General features: G+C 38.6%; 1 protein-coding gene across 5 annotated transcripts in view; it reads left to right on the forward strand.

The window, feature by feature from the left end:
* The window catches only part of TLL1 (tolloid like 1), a gene marked incomplete at its 5' end in the record, with an annotated part of 138,527 nt that overhangs the window by 93,304 nt on the left and 26,891 nt on the right, over positions 1 to 18,332 (forward strand). For all 5 annotated transcript variants that reach the window (XM_080371012.1, XM_080371008.1, XM_080371010.1 and 2 more), the window contains 5 exons: positions 6,137 to 6,239; positions 7,640 to 7,756; positions 8,824 to 8,969; positions 14,822 to 15,017; positions 16,437 to 16,562. In XM_080371012.1, the coding sequence (XP_080227138.1) occupies positions 6,137 to 6,239; positions 7,640 to 7,756; positions 8,824 to 8,969; positions 14,822 to 15,017; positions 16,437 to 16,562 (688 nt within the window). The remainder of the gene's footprint in view (positions 1 to 6,136; positions 6,240 to 7,639; positions 7,757 to 8,823; positions 8,970 to 14,821; positions 15,018 to 16,436; positions 16,563 to 18,332) is intronic.

The raw sequence follows: 18,332 nt of genomic DNA on the forward strand, positions 1-18,332 counted from the left end.
CTAGAAAATGGTCATGCTTAAGTATTCATATCATACTCCAACTTTGTGTAAGCCTTTCGGTGGACATTAGTGTAATTGTAATACATCTGTGATACCATTATGTCTTGAGATTGTAACCACCACTGGAGCTGTGTCATACTGTACAAAAGCTTAATGGGGGAGAACTGCTGTCCTGAAGTCAGCGCTGTAAGAAGACTGGCTCCCTTCCCATCATATCTCCTGCTCCAAATGGGGAAAAAGGCTAAACAGAATTTTCTAATTGAAATTTGACGTGACAAGTCATATCTGTAAGGCAGTGTTCTGACCTCCAGCTCTCATAGTCTCCATATAGTTCAGCAAGAATGAAGTAGATGATATTTCTGCTAATGTCAAAGTCTGTTTTGCCAGTGCTGTTCCCATAGGATATTGTCTGCCTTGAGATAAAGGACCCTATTTGCAGCAAGTACTTGATGTCAACAACAGCAGAAATGAGGTCTAAATTTTAACTAACGCATGTATCGCTGTACCTTGGACACTCATTATGCTTCACCCCAAATTTTCTCAGTGAATGACGCTAACATATTCATATTATGAAAGGGAAATAATATATTTAAATTCTTGTTCCTTTGTTATCTGCTTTGACCCTGATGGATGTCAGGAATGTTGTGTGGAGGTTGGAGTGCATTATAAGTACATCACATCATGCTCTGAAATGTCAGTGGGCACTTTAGTCACCTAAAAATAAACTGGAAAAACATCAGTCCAGATTGTCTAGTTCTTGCCTCTCTTTTATTGACATTTAACATTGTGCTGTTTGAGCGTAGTTTAAAGGACGTTTATCCATGCTGCTTTCTCCAGGTACAGGCACTTCCAATCTTTGGCAGGAAATTTGGTGAAGGATGGGACTGCAGTGGTACACGTTAGCTGCAGCGTCCCTTTTATTGGTAGGCACCATAAATTGCCAGCCCAACCTAAAATGTATGTGCACCTATTGCTAAAACCAGGCAGTTCATTCACCTTTTACTTTCTGTCAGGATTTAAGTCTATATGGTAAATGGCTGTACACAGTATATCTATACACACAAAAATCTCTGGGGGAGGATGGTGTTAGTAATACTGTAAGACCTCTACCAGTGTGAATCCTGCCTTCTGGTGTGTGGAAATTTTGTTGGCATAGGGAGTTGCAACTGTGCCAGTGTTGTGGGGTTTTTTTTAATCCTCCTTTTTGAACAGGTTACGCTACTTTAAATTTTTTTTTAATGTTTTACATGAATGCTAAAATAAGACAGATAAATCCTTGGTTGGTATGGGAAAAAATGCCATATGCAGAAAACTTGGTACTATCTGGTGTTTGCTATTTATTTTGTGCTTTCTTATCCCAGGCCGTAGGAGATAGGATATATTCTCTCCAAAGCTGCAGTAGCACCATTGAATCTGCTGTGTAATCAATAATTTCTTAACTGTGCTGACAAATACCCATTGATCGTTTTTCCTATGAAGACTTTCAGCCATCCTGTCCCTTGAACAAACTCTACCTTCTCTGCAGCTTTATTTAATACTTTGCAGAATTTCAAGTCAGAATCTTAAATATATTTATACTTGTTTGGTTCCTGACCAGAAATCATGCTGTGACAGACTGGGGGTTCTGCCTATATACAGCTAATGAATTCTGGTCAGTGTTAAGGAATTGCTGTATCATCAAATACCTTGGCAGGTCAGAGTAAGAAGAGGCAGTGAAGGTTATTTCATAGAATTTCAAAGGTGGGGCCCATTGAGGAGGCTTATTAAATTTTAATGGTTTCCATTTAGGTAGCCGCATTTTGAGACAATGACATGATCACACTTAAATAAAACCATCCTTTTCCCAAGTCTATCCTGGCAACTAATGTTTAGAAAATGCAAATTTCCAAATGGAAAAGAGAGAAGTCTGGTGTTTCAGCTGTGTCATGGAAAATGGAAAACTTGTAGCTAGACTAGTGAGAGACCTCCAGGCTCTACGCCACTGAGCCAATGAAGGAGGTATGTGATGTGGCTTCCATAACTTGTTTCCAACAGAGCCAGCTGGGTTAGCTTAAGCAGCTGTGGAAGGTGGCCTGACCTTGACCCAGCTGTCTACATCTCATCTGGGCAGAGAAAAAGGCTTCCCCTTGTAAACCTCTCTGCCTGCACAGCTGCAGTAGAAAAGGACAAGAAGACTGCTGAGGGCAGTAGGATTTTCAGGTAGTATGGCTAAATGCAGAGATGCCTTACCTATGGTCTGAGAAACCCAGGAAAAAAAGAAGGTAAGCGTTTAGACGGAATCTGAACTGCAAAGTGGATGAGCTGAGGAGAAGATCAAAACAATTGTAGTTGGTGAGGCCTCTTTACTTGAAGGACAAGCTGGAGAAGGAACAGCCTGCAAAGGACAGACAGAAGACAGAGTTGCTGTGTGAATGAGAGAATATACAGGACCTTTTTGCCACTCTCAGAGGTAGATTCAAATAGCACTTGGAAACATGATAAAAGAACCGAAGCAGAGGAAAGCGTATGAACAATTGTGCTTTTAGCCAGATCTGCATTTTTCTCATGGAGAATAACATGGTAAGCGGTTTTGGAATTCTGACAATATTTGTGCATTTATTTCTTTAGTACATGTCCCTGAAGGTGTGCCTGAGTATTAAAGGCAAAATGCCCTGTGGGTTAGACATCTGGGAAAGGATGCATATAAGCTAGAAGTTTGAGAGGTGTAGCAGTAGGCAGAAGAAAAGAGGCGAGTTGTGAGGTTCCCTTTCTGGAAAGGAATGGCGTGGGATGTCTGCATCTGGGAAATAAGACAGGGAAGTCGAAGCAGGAGGTGCTGCTGTTAGACTAAAAGAAGCATGAGAGTATGTGGATGGACACAACCGTAGTAGCTTAGTGAATGCCAGCTGAGAGTCTTTGTGCTTTGATGCATGCCATTTTTAGGTAAAAAGTGCAATAGTCTGGAAACTGAGTAGTATGATGTTGAAAGATTTGTCATTTTCTCAGTAACACTGGAAAGAAGACATTCTTCCTATTTTGCAAAATCTAAAAAAAAATAATAAATAATCATTCTCCACCAAGGCCCTGGTGAAAAACTGTCAAGGGAAGAATGAGAGCCATCTGAAGAAAGATGTAGCTCAATAATTGAATTGAAGATAGAGGTTGTTAGGTAGAAACCCAGACTGTAGTGCTTGCTTTGCTGAGTACATTCAGGGTGTGTGCTGTGCTTATCTGAATCATGCCAGTTGTCCCTCTGCTGTTGAAATTTGTTTTACCTAACCTGACTAGCTGCATCTGGAGTGGGAAAGGAGTCTTAAAGTCTAGCTCAGAGAACCTGCAGATATATAGAAGATCTAGAATTCAAATCTTGGATGTCTCAGAGTTGGAAGTTCAGATCCTTGGAGTTCAACAGTGGACTGTCTGGATGGTTTGCTTACTGGCTTTCACCAAAAATACACTCTCCCAAAAGACATAAGCAGCACTCCCTTCTTTCTCCCTGTTCAATTCCCTACCTTCCCTGGCTTTGAAAGCAGTAATTTGATGCATTTTCTATATAAAAATTCTTTATTTTTCTAATTCACTGAGTGACTAAATGTGTGAGCATTTAATTTTTTCATCTTTTTAAACTCCATACTTATGAAGACACCCCCTATCTACATAATGCAAGATATTAATTGAAACGTTTTCATTAGGATGTAGCTTGGTTTGTTTTTCAAAGTTCCGGGAGATGGAGCCTATATTGAAGAATAGTTGAGGATACTAGAATATCTATTACTTCAAACCTTTCAGTGTAAGAAACATGTCTTCCTTAAATACATTTGTTTCTACTGTAATTTCTTTTGCAACAGAGTGGAAGGATTGCACAGCAGTTGCATCTGATTTCAGATTAGTCCATTTTAATCTCTGAGCTCAGGAATGAACTCGACAACACAATTTCATAACTGTTCATTGTTATAGGTCTTTATGATTCAGAGTGCCAGTGGCATCCTGGATATGAGTTAATATTATCTAAATATATTTCCAAAGTATCAAACTAACATTGAAGCAGACATTCTTTGCATGTAGATTTGAGATTATATTATTGCCTCCCTTTGTGGCCCTAAAATGACAGAAGGAAGGGGCCAAAAGAGAGAGGACAGGCTATATTTGTTGCATCTGCTACCCTAAAAATGTACCAGAGCTGTTTGTGGGATGTTCACATGGAGAACACGGTACTAGAGGCAGACTGCTGTTTAAGCAATGCTTTTGCAAGTTTTGTGGTTGTGGTAGCAGCTTCTGGATAGAACTGTTGGGCCATACCGAACCATCAGAACAGGTATTCATTTATTCAGTGCTGTCCTGATGCTCCTTGGCATACTTCGTGTCCCATACCTTCATCCCACAAGGCTGTGGCTGCCAGCATAATGTGCTTCATTGTACAGGACTTCTGGCTGTTGGATTTTGTGTGTTGTCTTGTAGATGCTTTCTGTTTCCCATGGCATCGTGGCAGTAAAGGTGAAAGCTGAATAGAATCACTTGCGAGCTGGTCTTCCATCCAGTCAGTAGTGTCAGCGCTACGGGCTAGGGGAATATACAGCTTTTAAGGTTAAGTCAAAAAGTTTCCCATTCTCCATTGAAAATGAGATGTTTGAGAGAATGTAATTGCTCATATGGACGTACTTAGTTGTATGCTGTGGAAAGTAAGTGAAGGCCAATGCCTTGCTAGCCTAATGTTAAGACATACAGTGTCTTGCTATGAAAGATGGTCTTCATCATCTACACACCCAAACCATGGAGCTGTATGTTATCTTAAATTTAGCTTACTCCAATAGCTAATAGTTTTAATGTTCTTAATGTTACAGTCTGAAAAAGTTCTGCCTTTCAGGTTTAATACTGTACTATGTTGTGGTTGAAGAGACACAGGTGCCTGCAGAGGAGCTGGAGGCAGCCCACCCCCCCCCCCCCCCCCCCCCGCTGGGGTAACCCCTGTCCCCCAGCCGGCAGTCACCACTCCCTCAGCTGCCATGCAGATGTGTTTTTGCACTGTGAGGCGTTTGCTACTGTGCAGCGATTCATGTTCGCTTTATAATAGCAGGTTTTGCTTGTGAGTTTCTAGGATCAAAGCTAAAAATAAAACCACTTCTGTGCTCATCTGTGAATAAAGATTTTTAGTGAGGTTGAAATATTTATTAATCTACACTGAGGAACTCTTTTGGAAGAAGAATAATTCTTTTTCCAAATACACCTAAATCCAGTGGAAGGGTATGAATTGGCAATGATTTTACAATACAAAATATAAGTGATTTTTGATCTTCTTGTTTGGACTTACCCCTGAAATGGCAGGACATGATGCTAAGACTGTCCCGGTCAGCCAGGGTCCAAACTGTACCTATTGTGTCATCCTGTGATCCAGCATGAATCCTATTCCTGTGTTAAAAGTGTAAGTTTATGGCAGTTTAGGATTAGTATTTCTAAACCAAAGTGGGATAATGTAATGGTCTAGGTTAGTCCTGATATTAAGTATTGAAAATATGCCTATTTACAGATCTGCTCAGTAGAATTGGGAGTCCAAGTTCAAAAGTTCCAGACATGCACAGAACTCAGATTTCTGTATATAAAGCTTTATTACAGTATCATTAAGAGTCATTAAGGGGCTGTGTATCATTTGTTCTAGTGATACTGCTTTCAGCATTACTGTCCGCCATTGTCAATATTTAACTTGTCTGAAAGTAAATTATCTTGTTAAAACAGTAGTAGAAGGAAGCACAAACCAAAATAAAATGCAATTTTTTTTTTTTTACAGCTGTCTGTGCTGATTATAGTCAGAATGGAATGGAAGAGCAATTGGCAGGAGAATTATCAAATAACATAATTAAAATTACATTAGCACATTATTTTACCTTATTAGCATTCTCAAATTTTTATTCTTCAGTGAAAGCTCCCTGTAGGCAATTAAATGTGAGTAGTCTGTGAATCTGCTCACATATGTAAGAGTAAATAAAGAACTTGTAATTTTCCCAAATAACTTTTACTTACTAGAAGAAATAATTGAGAAGTTAATTGTCTAAGTAATTGGAACCCTGTTACAGGTGACCAGACTGGCTTCTGTTCTGCAGAATGTTGGAGTGACTTTCTAGTATTAACCACATGTGATTTAATTAGGTGTTCTCCTCTGCAGATTGTTTTAAACTTCACCACCATGGACCTTTACAAGAGCAGTCTCTGTTGGTACGACTATATTGAAGTAAGGGATGGCTACTGGAGAAAATCGCCTCTGCTTGGTATGCAACTGTTGAATGCTGCACTGCCCGTAGTTACCGTACTCGCTGAGTTCAGTCAGTGGCCTGCTGTTGAACCCACAACAAACCTCTCGGTTTTTAGGTGTCTAGAATGTATCTAAACTTGGAGGTGGTAGAAAACTCTGAGTGGCCTCAAATAAGCCGTTCATTTGACTTCAAGCCTTCCTTTAATTGCAGCTAGTTGTTACAAAGCTGCATGTGTGGAAGGGTGAAAACTAAAAAATGTGCAACTTTTTGCTTTGCTTATGGATATGAAGCTGCCATAGTTTTTTTTCACAGAAATGGGTAAATAGTATGCAGACAAGTCTGTAGAGCATGTGATAGGAAATCCAAAGAGCATGTCATGAACACATGCGCTGTGGCTGAGAGCACCCGCTGTAGAGTGGTACTTATGAGCTCTGTTCCTGTACTTTTAAAATCATGAATAGAAGATCACTTCTATTTCTTCTTTGCTTGTTCTTCCCTGGTCTTGCAGAGGAAAGACATGCAAAGCAATAATGAATTCTTAGAGTTGCAACTAACATGCAGGAAGCTGAAGCCCTCCTTTTCTAAATTCAGAAGGTTAGTTGGGACATTTCACACCCCATAATGCCACCGCCTGGTCCAGAGGCTCAATTTGACATCCTGTGATTTTTCTCTGATTGAAACTGGGGATTTTAGGCCATAGGAAACATGAACATCTCCAGCTTCTTGGGTCAGTTTTGTTGCTGTTTTTAGAATGAAGACTAAAACTATTTGTTAGGGTCCTAACAGCCACACTTTAAAAGCAGAAAAAATAGAAAACGAAGCAGATACAAAAGACTGCTTTTTAACAGTAGTGCCCATTTTCTTGGCCTTGAAAAGAAAAGGACAAAGAAACAGTTAAGACCAGACAGTAATTACCCTTCTGTTCCCTTCTCTGTCACCTAGACAAACAGAAATTTCACCTACCTTGGCTGAATTTAAGAGGATAATATAGTCTAGGGTCATTTGGATGTTAGTTTTTAAATCTCTTTGTCCCTTAGACACAATGAGCAGTATTACTGTGACCTAGATTATGTTCCACTCTTAAGATTAGTACTCTCTTTCCCCTTCCAAAGTGCCTGATTTATATGTGTAGAAACAATCTATAACAATAATTTTTCTACCTAATTCTCCTAAGGTTTTATACTTAGACTTGCGAGCCTGATTGCTATGAAAAGAAATACTGAAAGCTTTATAATAAAGTCTTTGTGTATTAGGTCCTGATCTGCAGAAACACGTGTGATTAACCATAAGCATGTGAATAGTTCCACTGAGTGGTTATGCTGCTCCTGCTTATAATGTTAAACACTTGTATAAATGTTTGCAGCATTTGGCTTCAGAGGCAGCAGAAAATGCAGTTACTAGTTGCATGTTTTTAGGCAGGTTTTGCGGTGATAAACTGCCAGAAGTCCTTGCATCCTCCGACAGCAGGATGTGGATTGAGTTCCGCAGCAGCAGCAACTGGGTTGGGAAAGGTTTTGCAGCAGTTTATGAAGGTAAGCCTCTTATAGCATTAAAGATTGATATAGAACTGAAGACTTGATTATGAAGGAAAATATTAATATGGAGAAAAAATATTAAATGGATACTTCTGTTTGTTTTTTTTTTTAAAAAGGCAAATAACCTAATATGAAATAGGTATTTTATTAAGAAAAGAGACATTAGGTGTTAACTTATTAGACAGGACATTTTGCAACTCTTCCTATGATCAGATTTCAGATGACCTCTTTTCCAGGGACACCACTAATAATAGTCATAAACATTTTTTGCCAGTTGTTTAACTAAATGTGCATGTTCTTGTACTTAGTGGGTGGAGAGATTTCTTTGAGTACTTTCTGTTTATTCTTCAGAAAAGTCTGATTTAATCCCAGAGCATATGGAAAACTTAATAGAGACACTCCCACACACACTGAGTAGATTAGCAATTCAACATTCACCTGTTTAAAATAGGGCCTGTTTTCTCAAGTATTGAATCTGTGGTAGTAAACTGTACTATTTAGTTGATATTCACAGATCTTTACATGATTACCAGTATGGGCCCTGAAAAGTACATTTATTTTTCCTGAAAATATTTTTTATTTTTATTAGGTGTTTCTTCAAATTCATTGTAAGCTTGCAGTGGTAAACTGCAGGTTAAAATACATAGATCATTATAGAACATGAGATTTCTGTCTCATTTGTCTCTTTCTAAAGGTTAGTAAATATTAATGAAGAATTTTGATTAAATGTATTTCAAAGGTGAACATAAAGTAAAATTTAATAATTTTGAAATTTTAAATATATTCTATAAAATGTGTTGGTTCAGATTAACTGTGATTCCAAAGTCTTCCTGCGCATTATAGACATGTTAGAGATACTCGAAATGCTGAATTATATTCACTAACTGAAATATGTATAGTAGTTTAAATGGAATGTGTTTTCAATAATTTGTACTTGGTAAAATTTTTGAGTCTTCTCCAGAATAATTTACCGTTCATTCTAGAAGGGGGAGGATAAATGTCAGCTTAGGCATGACAAACAGAAAATGTCATTATTGACAATAAGAATTTTATGCTTTCATCAGCTATCTGTGGAGGCGAAATCCACAAAAATGAAGGCCAGATCCAGTCTCCCAATTATCCTGATGACTACAGACCAATGAAGGAATGTGTGTGGAAAATAACAGTGTCAGAAAACTACAATGTGGGATTAACCTTTCAAGCATTTGAGGTAAAGCCTTTTAACTAATCTCATAAAAGCATCTAATGGATAGGTGACAGTGGCATTTAAGGGCATCCTCATTAAACCTGTGGATAAATTTCAGAATTCTCTGTGAAAACTAAGCTCTAGAATCCAGTTCTACTCTCCATGAAACCTTCCTTTCGGCAGAAATTTTCAAGAAAGTTAAACATTTTTCATGTTTTCTATGCTATTTGCATTAGAATGTTTAAAGTACTGACAATAGTCACGTTTTAGTAAATACATAATCCAGTTCAGCAAGGCTGCTTTAATATTCTGTTAAATAATTGGGAATTTTTTATATTTGCTAAATCTTATTGTTAAAAATGAATGTCTATCTGGAAAGAAACCACTGTGGTTTGTGGCTTCTGTTTTGAGACAAAAAAAAAAAAGCCTACTTAAATTCAGTTTACAAACCTATATTTAGCAAGGGAAGAGAAAAGCCATGGTGAGTCATACTTGTGTCTAGTGTACATCTCTGTGTATAATATTGCTACACAGTGGGAAACTATTGTATAACAACAAAAAAATATTTCATACGCCTTTTCTTATGCATACATAATACACTGCCTTGAAGTCTGTAGATAAATTTAGTATCATACTTCGAGGTCACTTATTTGAATGTGCTTCAGCATTCAAATATGTTCAGATATGAGGAACACTTTAGATCTAAACTTTTTGGCTTTATAGTGCACATAAACACAGGTATATTAAATATAGATACAGTCTCCAACTTGTAATTTTAGTCTAACAGACAGACTTCAGGGATATGGTACGCTTTTGCTGTAACTGATGATGAAAAGTCTGAGCATGAGATAACAAGTATATGGGACTTTATCAGCAATTAGGAATATAAACAGTGGAATTTTAAAGTAATTTCACAGATTATATTTAGTTTTCCCTTTTTTTGTATCCTGAATTAATGTTGTGTCCAGTGCAGACAAGATCAGATCTCCCTGACTAAACAGTTTTCCAAATGCTGTTCAGACTCTGCATGGCCTGCCTCAAGGTCTGTCTCTTTGTTTTTAAGCATTGTTGAAAATGAACAATGTTTTCAGCAGTTTTATGTAATTTAATGACTAGATATGGAGCTTTTCTGGTCTGCCATTGGTGCTCAGTATTTTTTAGTGTGATCCCAAGAGAAATGGCACTATGCCTCTGCATGAGACTTGCCGCAGTATTTGATCTCCATGCAGATGGTCAGCATTGATACACATGTACAGTACATTATCACTTGAACTTACCCCAGTTCAATATCAATCACCTCTGGGAGAATCAAGCTTCCATCTCTTCGTATCTTTCAGGACCTCTTCCTAATCACCAAATTATGGACTATTTACAGGTGTGAAGTTGACATGTTCATGCCTCGCCATATAGGAAATAGGAAAGACCAGCAAATGAGAGCACAGTTTAGTCCAGTTTTTCCCCCAGACTATGTAGTATTATGGCACTCTCTAGAGGGGAAACATGTGGACTGACACCTCGTAAGAACAAAGAGGAAATTGAGCAGAGGTGTAGTTGAGTAGGACTCCCAAGTTAATGCCTCTGCTAGATATGTTTTGAAAGAAAAAAAAAATTTCCAACAGTAGAGACTTGAAAGGTACATGCTTTTCCAGGGAGAGTCTGAGCTGCAGTTCCAAAGTGGCAAGATGCCCTTGAGCACCAAATGAGGTGCCCCAAAAGGCGCAAGGCTTCTGTTACATCTGTCGTTGCGGCATTTCTTACTGGCTCATCTGCAGAGCGCTCTGCTGAGAGTGGGAGTTGCTTTGGAGACTCCTCTGAAGTGCCTGGCCTAGACATCCACCGTCAGGCCTGATTTCCATTTCAGGTCCAAGTGCCTGCACGGAGGTGTTCTGGTTTTTGGTACTAAGTCCCTCTCTGGACTGAATCCTTGGTGCACTGCCCAGTAAAACAAAAAGTTGTTTAAAAATCACAGTTCTTCGTGCCAGCTGAGATCAAGAAAAGTAAATGTCAGGCCAAAGAGTTATTGCAGCGTGTTTGTGAGAAAATTACTTCTCTGTCCTTTGAAAGGTACGGTTAAGTAAGAGGAATTCTCATTATCCATATGTAATGCTAGGAAAAATAACTGTATAAATAACCTTCACACTGAAATGAAGGCACTAGGGAAGCTCAGAATTTCGATTTCAAACTGTTATCAATGAGTCATCTTGTTTTGCCTGCTGTGGGCAATGCATTTTTGCACTGTGTGGGATTACCCTCTTCTTATTTGGCTGCTTGATGGGCTGCTACGCTTTCTGGTATCTGGATGACAACAGAGATGCTGGGACTGGTAACTTCATCTTTTCGCTTCATTATAGTCACCTTTATTATACTATTGTTTGCAAATTAGTGGTTCTTGTGGTTTTATTTAATTTTTTAAAGAACTTCTGTTGGCATGCAGTCTCACCAGCTAAGGCCATCCAGAGGGCTTGTCAAGCCGAGCCTTGTTAATCTTCCTCATTTGAGTGGCCCTGTTAATCTTTGTGCCAGTAGTGTTCATTTAAATTATTTTTACATAAGCCAGGGAATAAAGTTTATGTGATCTTCTGATGCGTATGTCCCACCTTTTATGACTGAAGTCTATGACCTGAGTCGGATATGTTTACCTGTACTGAAATTTGACACTATCAAGAAATAAGTTAGCCCTGTCAGAAAGTAATTGGAAGAAATTTCTCCTGAAATAGGATCGCTTCTGGATTTGCTCTTCGGATCCTCTTTTGTTTAATTATTTATATATATAGGGGGACTGCTACAAAACAAAGCTACTCTGGAATTTCAAACAAATATATTTTAGTCTGAATTTTATTTTTTTTTTCAAAACTGAGACTATGTACAAGGAATTTTCTTTTCTTTTTAGAATGGATATTGAGAACATTTCAGGCTTTCCATTTCACCAGGAGATTACTTACAGTTTTCTTGTGCTTATGTGCTTATGTGCTTATGTGTCTGTTTTAGGAATTTTTCTAGTATTTTCTCAACTTAGTTCTCCAATGCCATTCAAATTGTGGGTTTCCTTCAAGGCCTTCAGGAGCTGATAGTGTCCTCCATTCTCCTATAAGCAATGAATTTTTCTGTAAAACGTGTTTATGCTTTTTTGCATTTTCGAACATTTTGCATATTTCTTCCTATCCACATGTAATATAAATCTTGTAAAACTTTAATGTTCCAATAAATAAGGTTTACAGGATCAGTCCAGTTACAACTACACTCACTGGAAGTCCTTTAATTAACTTGAGATTTTCTACCATAGTAGCAGAAAGAATAAGAGACTGTTGCAAGTGCAATAGGTCTTTGTATGGCAGTGTTCACAGAGGAGAGTACCATGACATCTTAAAACCTGAAGTAGAGATAAGCAAAGCACATGGTTCTTTTTCATGGGTTGCCAAGTGCCTTAACACCACTTATGATTTCTCAAAACCACAATACTTATCTGTTAGTTTATATATAGGTGTAATGATTTAATCTCTTAATATAATAATATTGATAATAATAATGGCATCACTTGCGGTAGTAGTACGCTAAAAATAAATGAAGTAGAATGTCCACCTGTTGAATTATTTTATTGAAAATCAGTAGCACTTTATAAGTTGGTTGATATTTATAGTCTTAGAAAGTTTAGCAACTTACTGCTGTACAAAATGCATTTTTAGCTGTCAATTTCTGCCCAAAATAGAGTGATTCTCAGAAATGAAACTAAAAATCCACCTCAATGAGAATTTGGTACAGGTAACTCAGAGTTGCACTTGGCCTGTGAAAAAATCGTAATTTGCATATTGCCCATAGAACATGGAAACATGGAAAAAACAGACGTTAATTTAGTCTTGAGTAGTAAAATGACCACAGACGCATGGGGAAAATACACAAGTGGAAAATACACAATTCCTGCATTGATATTAGTGGGCTTTGGACCAGGTCAGTTCTTTCTACATCAGAGTGCAGTATGATTTTTACTGAGAAAACAAGGCAGAATTTGTTTCAAATTGGAATAAGATATCTGATGTTTAAGCTTTAGATTAATGAAAATTTGGAATTGGTATCACAGTGTCAAAAGCATCAGTGCTCAGGTAGACACACACCTGACTGCATGGGTTTTTTGCCACTGAAGTCAGCAATAGGTGGTTGCATCCCAGGCCTTCATGACTTTTCTCATTCATTTCCCAAACTCTGACCCAAAGCAATTCCTGAGCAAACACCTAAGAAATTACTGTAAATGGCTATAAGGATTGTGCCAGAGAAGTGAGTGGGAGAAAGTACACATGTAAATGCTTGAAAAGTTGGAAAGAAGACAGACAAATTTTGTGAGTGCCATATTTTGATGCCATTAAGATGAAATACAATCAATCAGGCCCATCCCCAAATTTTCCATCTTACATAAAAGAAGCAGAAATCCTAATATGCTAAATGAAAGCTCTTTAGTCTGTTGTGGTTACTGAGCTTAGTGTTGGTCGTAATGCACAGTTAGAGCAGAGTACCAGCAGCCACTCGTGCTAACAGGAAAACTCTGTCCAGAGATGTGGAATTTTCTGGGTTTGGTTTGGCTTTCACTTCTTTCTCATTTTAACAGAATTTGGATGTGCTGAATTAAATCTGAGGCTTCTCCAACCCCTTCTCCCTGACTGTGGTCCTGCCCCCCCACCCCAATCCCTACAGTTACCTCACAATTCAGCCAGTTCGTTGAACAATAGTTTTCTTAGAGGAATTATTTTTGAATGTTTGAACTTAGTTAATTATTTTATAACTAACATGCTATATTACTTGAGTAACGTGCAGTAATCCTGCAGTAAAATGACCCAGATCAAGAGGGTTTTTAATTCTGTTGGGAAAGATACTCTCTCAATAAAGACAGGCATCATAAATTATCTAGCCTCCAGATAGTATCATATTTGGGCTGCTACTGCTTTCTCCTTGGTGCAATTCCCACTCTGACTGACTCTGTAAATACTATTATGCAAAGAGCACAAGGCTTGCTACAAAAGTAGAAATGCACACATGTCCATTCACACATTAGTCTATGTTTGGATGTCATCTGGCAGGATGTTTAATGAGAGAGACATTTTCAGTTCTGGTTTCAATAGGTATCTCCATCAGTATGGCAAAGGTTCACTCATTGACCCATAAAGTCAAAATACACCTGAAATCGGGAATCATGCAGCAGGGACCAGGCATATTAGCTGCAGAAAAATGATTTTAATTTTTTTGTCATCTGTTCTGTTAGCTACTTAAGAGCTGATAATTGTAGAATTTGATCCAAACACACTTCTAAAGACTCCCCAAACTGTTAATACACTGTAATTATTTAGTTACCCTGCAACATCAATGGATAGTGACAAATGCAAAATTTTGCAGTGTTGAGGATAAAGGAAGAAAATAAAATATTGATCATCACCTGAAATAGCACAGGTTGATAATGTATAAAAATCATACTCATATTAATCAAATTTGAGCTTTTCAATATTTCAAACTCTATTAATATTTCAGACCTATTTAGTTATTGAACAATTAATCTTGTATACTTGAGTGTATGTGAGAATAGAGTACTTTACTTGAGCTCAGAGTAGGAATTTGATAGAACATTAGTAGGCTTAAAGGTGAGCATGTCTTAGTTTAGTTACTCTTTTTCCAGTTAGACTGTCCAGTCCCGTGTAACATCTCAACATTTTTCTCTTGTAGAAAACAGGTATAGTTGAAAACAGTCCAGTCAAGTTTGTTCATCTTCCTGATGTCTGCACCCTGAGCAGAGAACCCTAACCTTAACTATGAAAAATTTCTATTCTGTGTGTTGTCTAATTGATATTTGATATTTATGGTCAAGTTCAAATAGGTTGCTTTAAAATTTTTTACAGATTGAAAGGCATGATAACTGTGCATATGACTACTTGGAAATTCGGGATGGAACGAATGAGAACAGTCCTTTAATTGGTCACTTTTGTGGCTATGACAAGCCAGAAGACATTAGATCTACCTCTAATACCTTGTGGATGAAGTTTGTTTCTGATGGAACTGTTAACAAAGCAGGGTTTGCAGCTAACTTTTTTAAAGGTAAATGTTAAAGCATATTTTGGGAGCTGTGAAGTCCTTATCACTCGGTTTTGTAGTAGAAAAATTATTTCAGGGTATTAAAAATATCTCTCAACCTAGTTTTACTAATATCAGTTCTGTACTGTCTCCAGCACATTTTTTTCCCAGGCATACAATTTTATCAAGAACAGTAGAGGTATTTGAATGTCCCTGTGAAATATGGCCAAAGAATGAGAGAACACATTTAGTGCAACTTCTTGCTCTCTTCAGGTACAAATAATCAGCTTAGTTTTGAAACGCCTTTGACACATATCTAATCTTGTAAAAAATGGCTTTTTTGGCATGGCTTTATCAAGTATACAGTTAAATAGTATAATCACAAATGAGCCTTTTCTGTTAAGTTTTTTCTTTTGGCTAAATGTTGTGGGTTTTCTAATTCATTTGCTGCATTAGGCTGATTTATGAATTTATTACTTTCTGTAGGCAAGAAATTAAACCCAAAACAGCTGAGAAATCGCAGTGGCCAATGGCCTCACAGTCTTCCTGCAGTTTGGGGGGCTGTGTGTGTCACAAAAGTGCAGCTGTACCTGCAGTGTCTGGTGTGTGGCAGCGTGCCCCTTACCCGGTGCTGCCCATGGCAGCGCGAAGGCCAGGAGCAGTGATGTGGCCATGGTGACACCTGAAATACAGCTCGCACCACCAGGAGAACCTTTTTGCTCTTTTGAAAAACCGCAAGCTGAAGCTTTTCTCACCCTTAACTCTTGTTTTCACTGTAGACAATTACAAGCTTGAAGGCTGTACACATGAGAGTGGGAGTTCCGTTTTATTCCTAAGAAATTGCTTGTCCTAGTGTAAGGAAACAATATTCAACATCTAAGGAATATATTAATGATGAATCTCGTGGGTATACTTCAGATCTAGTAGAGATAATGCATTATTCCTTTCCCTCCCCCATCCCCATGCATCTTGTTCCCTTTAATATCAGTAGAATGAAAACCTGGGATTTGAGGATTCTGTTAATCTGTTTTTGAGTATGAATTCGGGATAATGCACAAATTGATTCTGTGGGAGATAAAGTGCCCTTCAAGTGACCCTGCTGTGGATTTTCAATCTTTCTTTCAACACTTTATACAACCTTTAGATTACAGCTGCCTGAATTATTGTATGCTGCCCACAAAGTGGTTATAAATTAGGTCTGCAGCTGTCGGTAGGTATTGTTGTAAAAAAAACCCACCTAAACCCCACAAAGGACAAATTTCTATTTTCTCCATTGCAGGTCTCCTTAGCATTTGAAAATCCTCTAGTCAGCAACCACAGTGTGTTATGTAGTGTGGCTTATAATGGCAAGCATACAGCTTTCTTGGTTAATATTGATCCAGCAATTGCAGCTGAGGAAGGTACTTACCTAACACTTCTTTGCATTATTCCCTGTCTTGGCAGAGGAAGATGAATGTGCCAAACCTGACAATGGTGGCTGTGAGCAGCGCTGCGTAAATACTTTGGGCAGCTACCAGTGCGCCTGCGACCCTGGCTATGAGCTTGGTCCTGACAAGAAGAGCTGCGAAGGTAGGGTGTGTGGCTGTGCGGGGGCTCTCGGAGCTCGCGGAGTGCCATTGCCCGCGTGAAACACTACGCCTTTCATACGCTGGGCCCTAGCAGTGTGAGGCTGTGGAACCCAACCTGGAAAACCAGTGCTCCCTTTTAAGTGGTGGTGCCAGGGTAATGTCTGCCCACAGCTGTCGTGTTCATCCGATGTCTGTCACTTAATTTAGCTTTGCAGGTTCTGCTGTTAGTTGATCAGGAATGATGCTAAGCAGGATTTTGTACCTTCCCAAACCACTTGTTACGTTATTCATACTCAAAGCAAAGTCTCCCACCGTGCATGAAGAGACATGCCTCAGCAGAGCAATGTGCCACTGTCTCAGAATTGGAGTATCTAATGGTCCCCCTGACCATCTCTGGCTGGGGTGTGACTGGGAAGCTGGCAGATTGGAAAAGCAGGCTCCTGTATTCCAGCTGACAGCTCAGAGAAATCCTTTCCCCTCACAGTAGGATTGTGCGCTTTTCTTGCTGGAAACAAATTGTACTTTTCAGGGTGAGCAAAGTGTGTTCAAATAATCATTGGAGAACTAAAAACCTGATAAGTGGAAGTCTGTGTAAACATAGGATTGGACTGAGATAAGCTTTTGCATTCTATACGTATTTCATATCAAAGGAAAGAAGCGAAAGCTCTTGATCATTATGCACCGATTATTGTTCAGTTTTTATTCATAAGCAATAAATTGAGGGATAGCACAGATTATTCTTATCTCAGTTCAGCTGTCTGAGTAGCAAAGTAGCAAATGGAGCTTGAAAATTGGAGTGCTCATGGCTATGGTTTTCTTCTGATGCGATTCACTGGTCTCTTTTTTCCAATTTCCAGGCTTTAATTCATGATTTGTCACAATCTGGGGCAGTTTTGCTTAGGGTTTTTGTACTTTTTGTTCTGTTTTGTGTGCTTTTGGTTCTGTGGGCTTGGGTTGGTTTGTTTGTTTGGGGTGTGTGTGTGCATGAGGGGGTGATAGTCCTCAACTACAGTGATATTAGAACATGGATTTCAGCAAGCTAGGTGTTTTTTTTCAGTTGTTCTACCCTCCACCACCACTTAAATGGTGAGTGCATTGGAAAAAGAATTTATTTTGATATTTGCATATTAGGCAGTATACAGAAAGTAGGGTTAATCTAAGGAGAACCATGAAGACAGAGGTTTGATCTCTGGGCCTTTGATCATGAGCCCAAATTTATGTAAGGAATTTGGTTTAGTCTGCCTGCTGACCTGAGGCAGGAGGAGGAAGACTGGTGTGTGTTCTGCGTTGGCCAGATGGGCCCTGACACAAACTGGAGAGTTCTCCCAGCTGTGTTGGATGATGTAGATGTAGTGTGTGAGACCATCAGCTTGACAGGAACACCCAGTTTTTCAAACATTCAGCAGTAGCATGGAGCGGTTGGGAGAAGGTGGTGCTTCTCCCCACCAGCTCTTTAGAAAGATTTGTGGATGATTCCCAGCACTGTGACAGTGCTGTAATGGTATCAGTGCAGCAGAGTGTGATCGAGAACCCCTTCAAACCCCATTACTTTCCTTTAAAAAAAATAAATAAAATTTCCACAGGTGGAAAAGATTAAAAAAAAAAGATTAAAAAAGGTCCTTTGCTATCTGAACTGCATTCACAAACATAGAATAGTATTGTTCTGTTGTATGGAGGTGACTATTTGGCATATATTTGAAAAAGATAGGTATTTCCTGTTACTTGAACGTCCATATTTCAGCAAAAGTAATTGTGACTGAAGACTGCATGA

This window comes from Falco punctatus, assembly GCF_963210335.1.
Source record: "Falco punctatus genome assembly, chromosome: 1".
Taxonomy (NCBI): Eukaryota; Metazoa; Chordata; class Aves; order Falconiformes; family Falconidae; genus Falco; species Falco punctatus.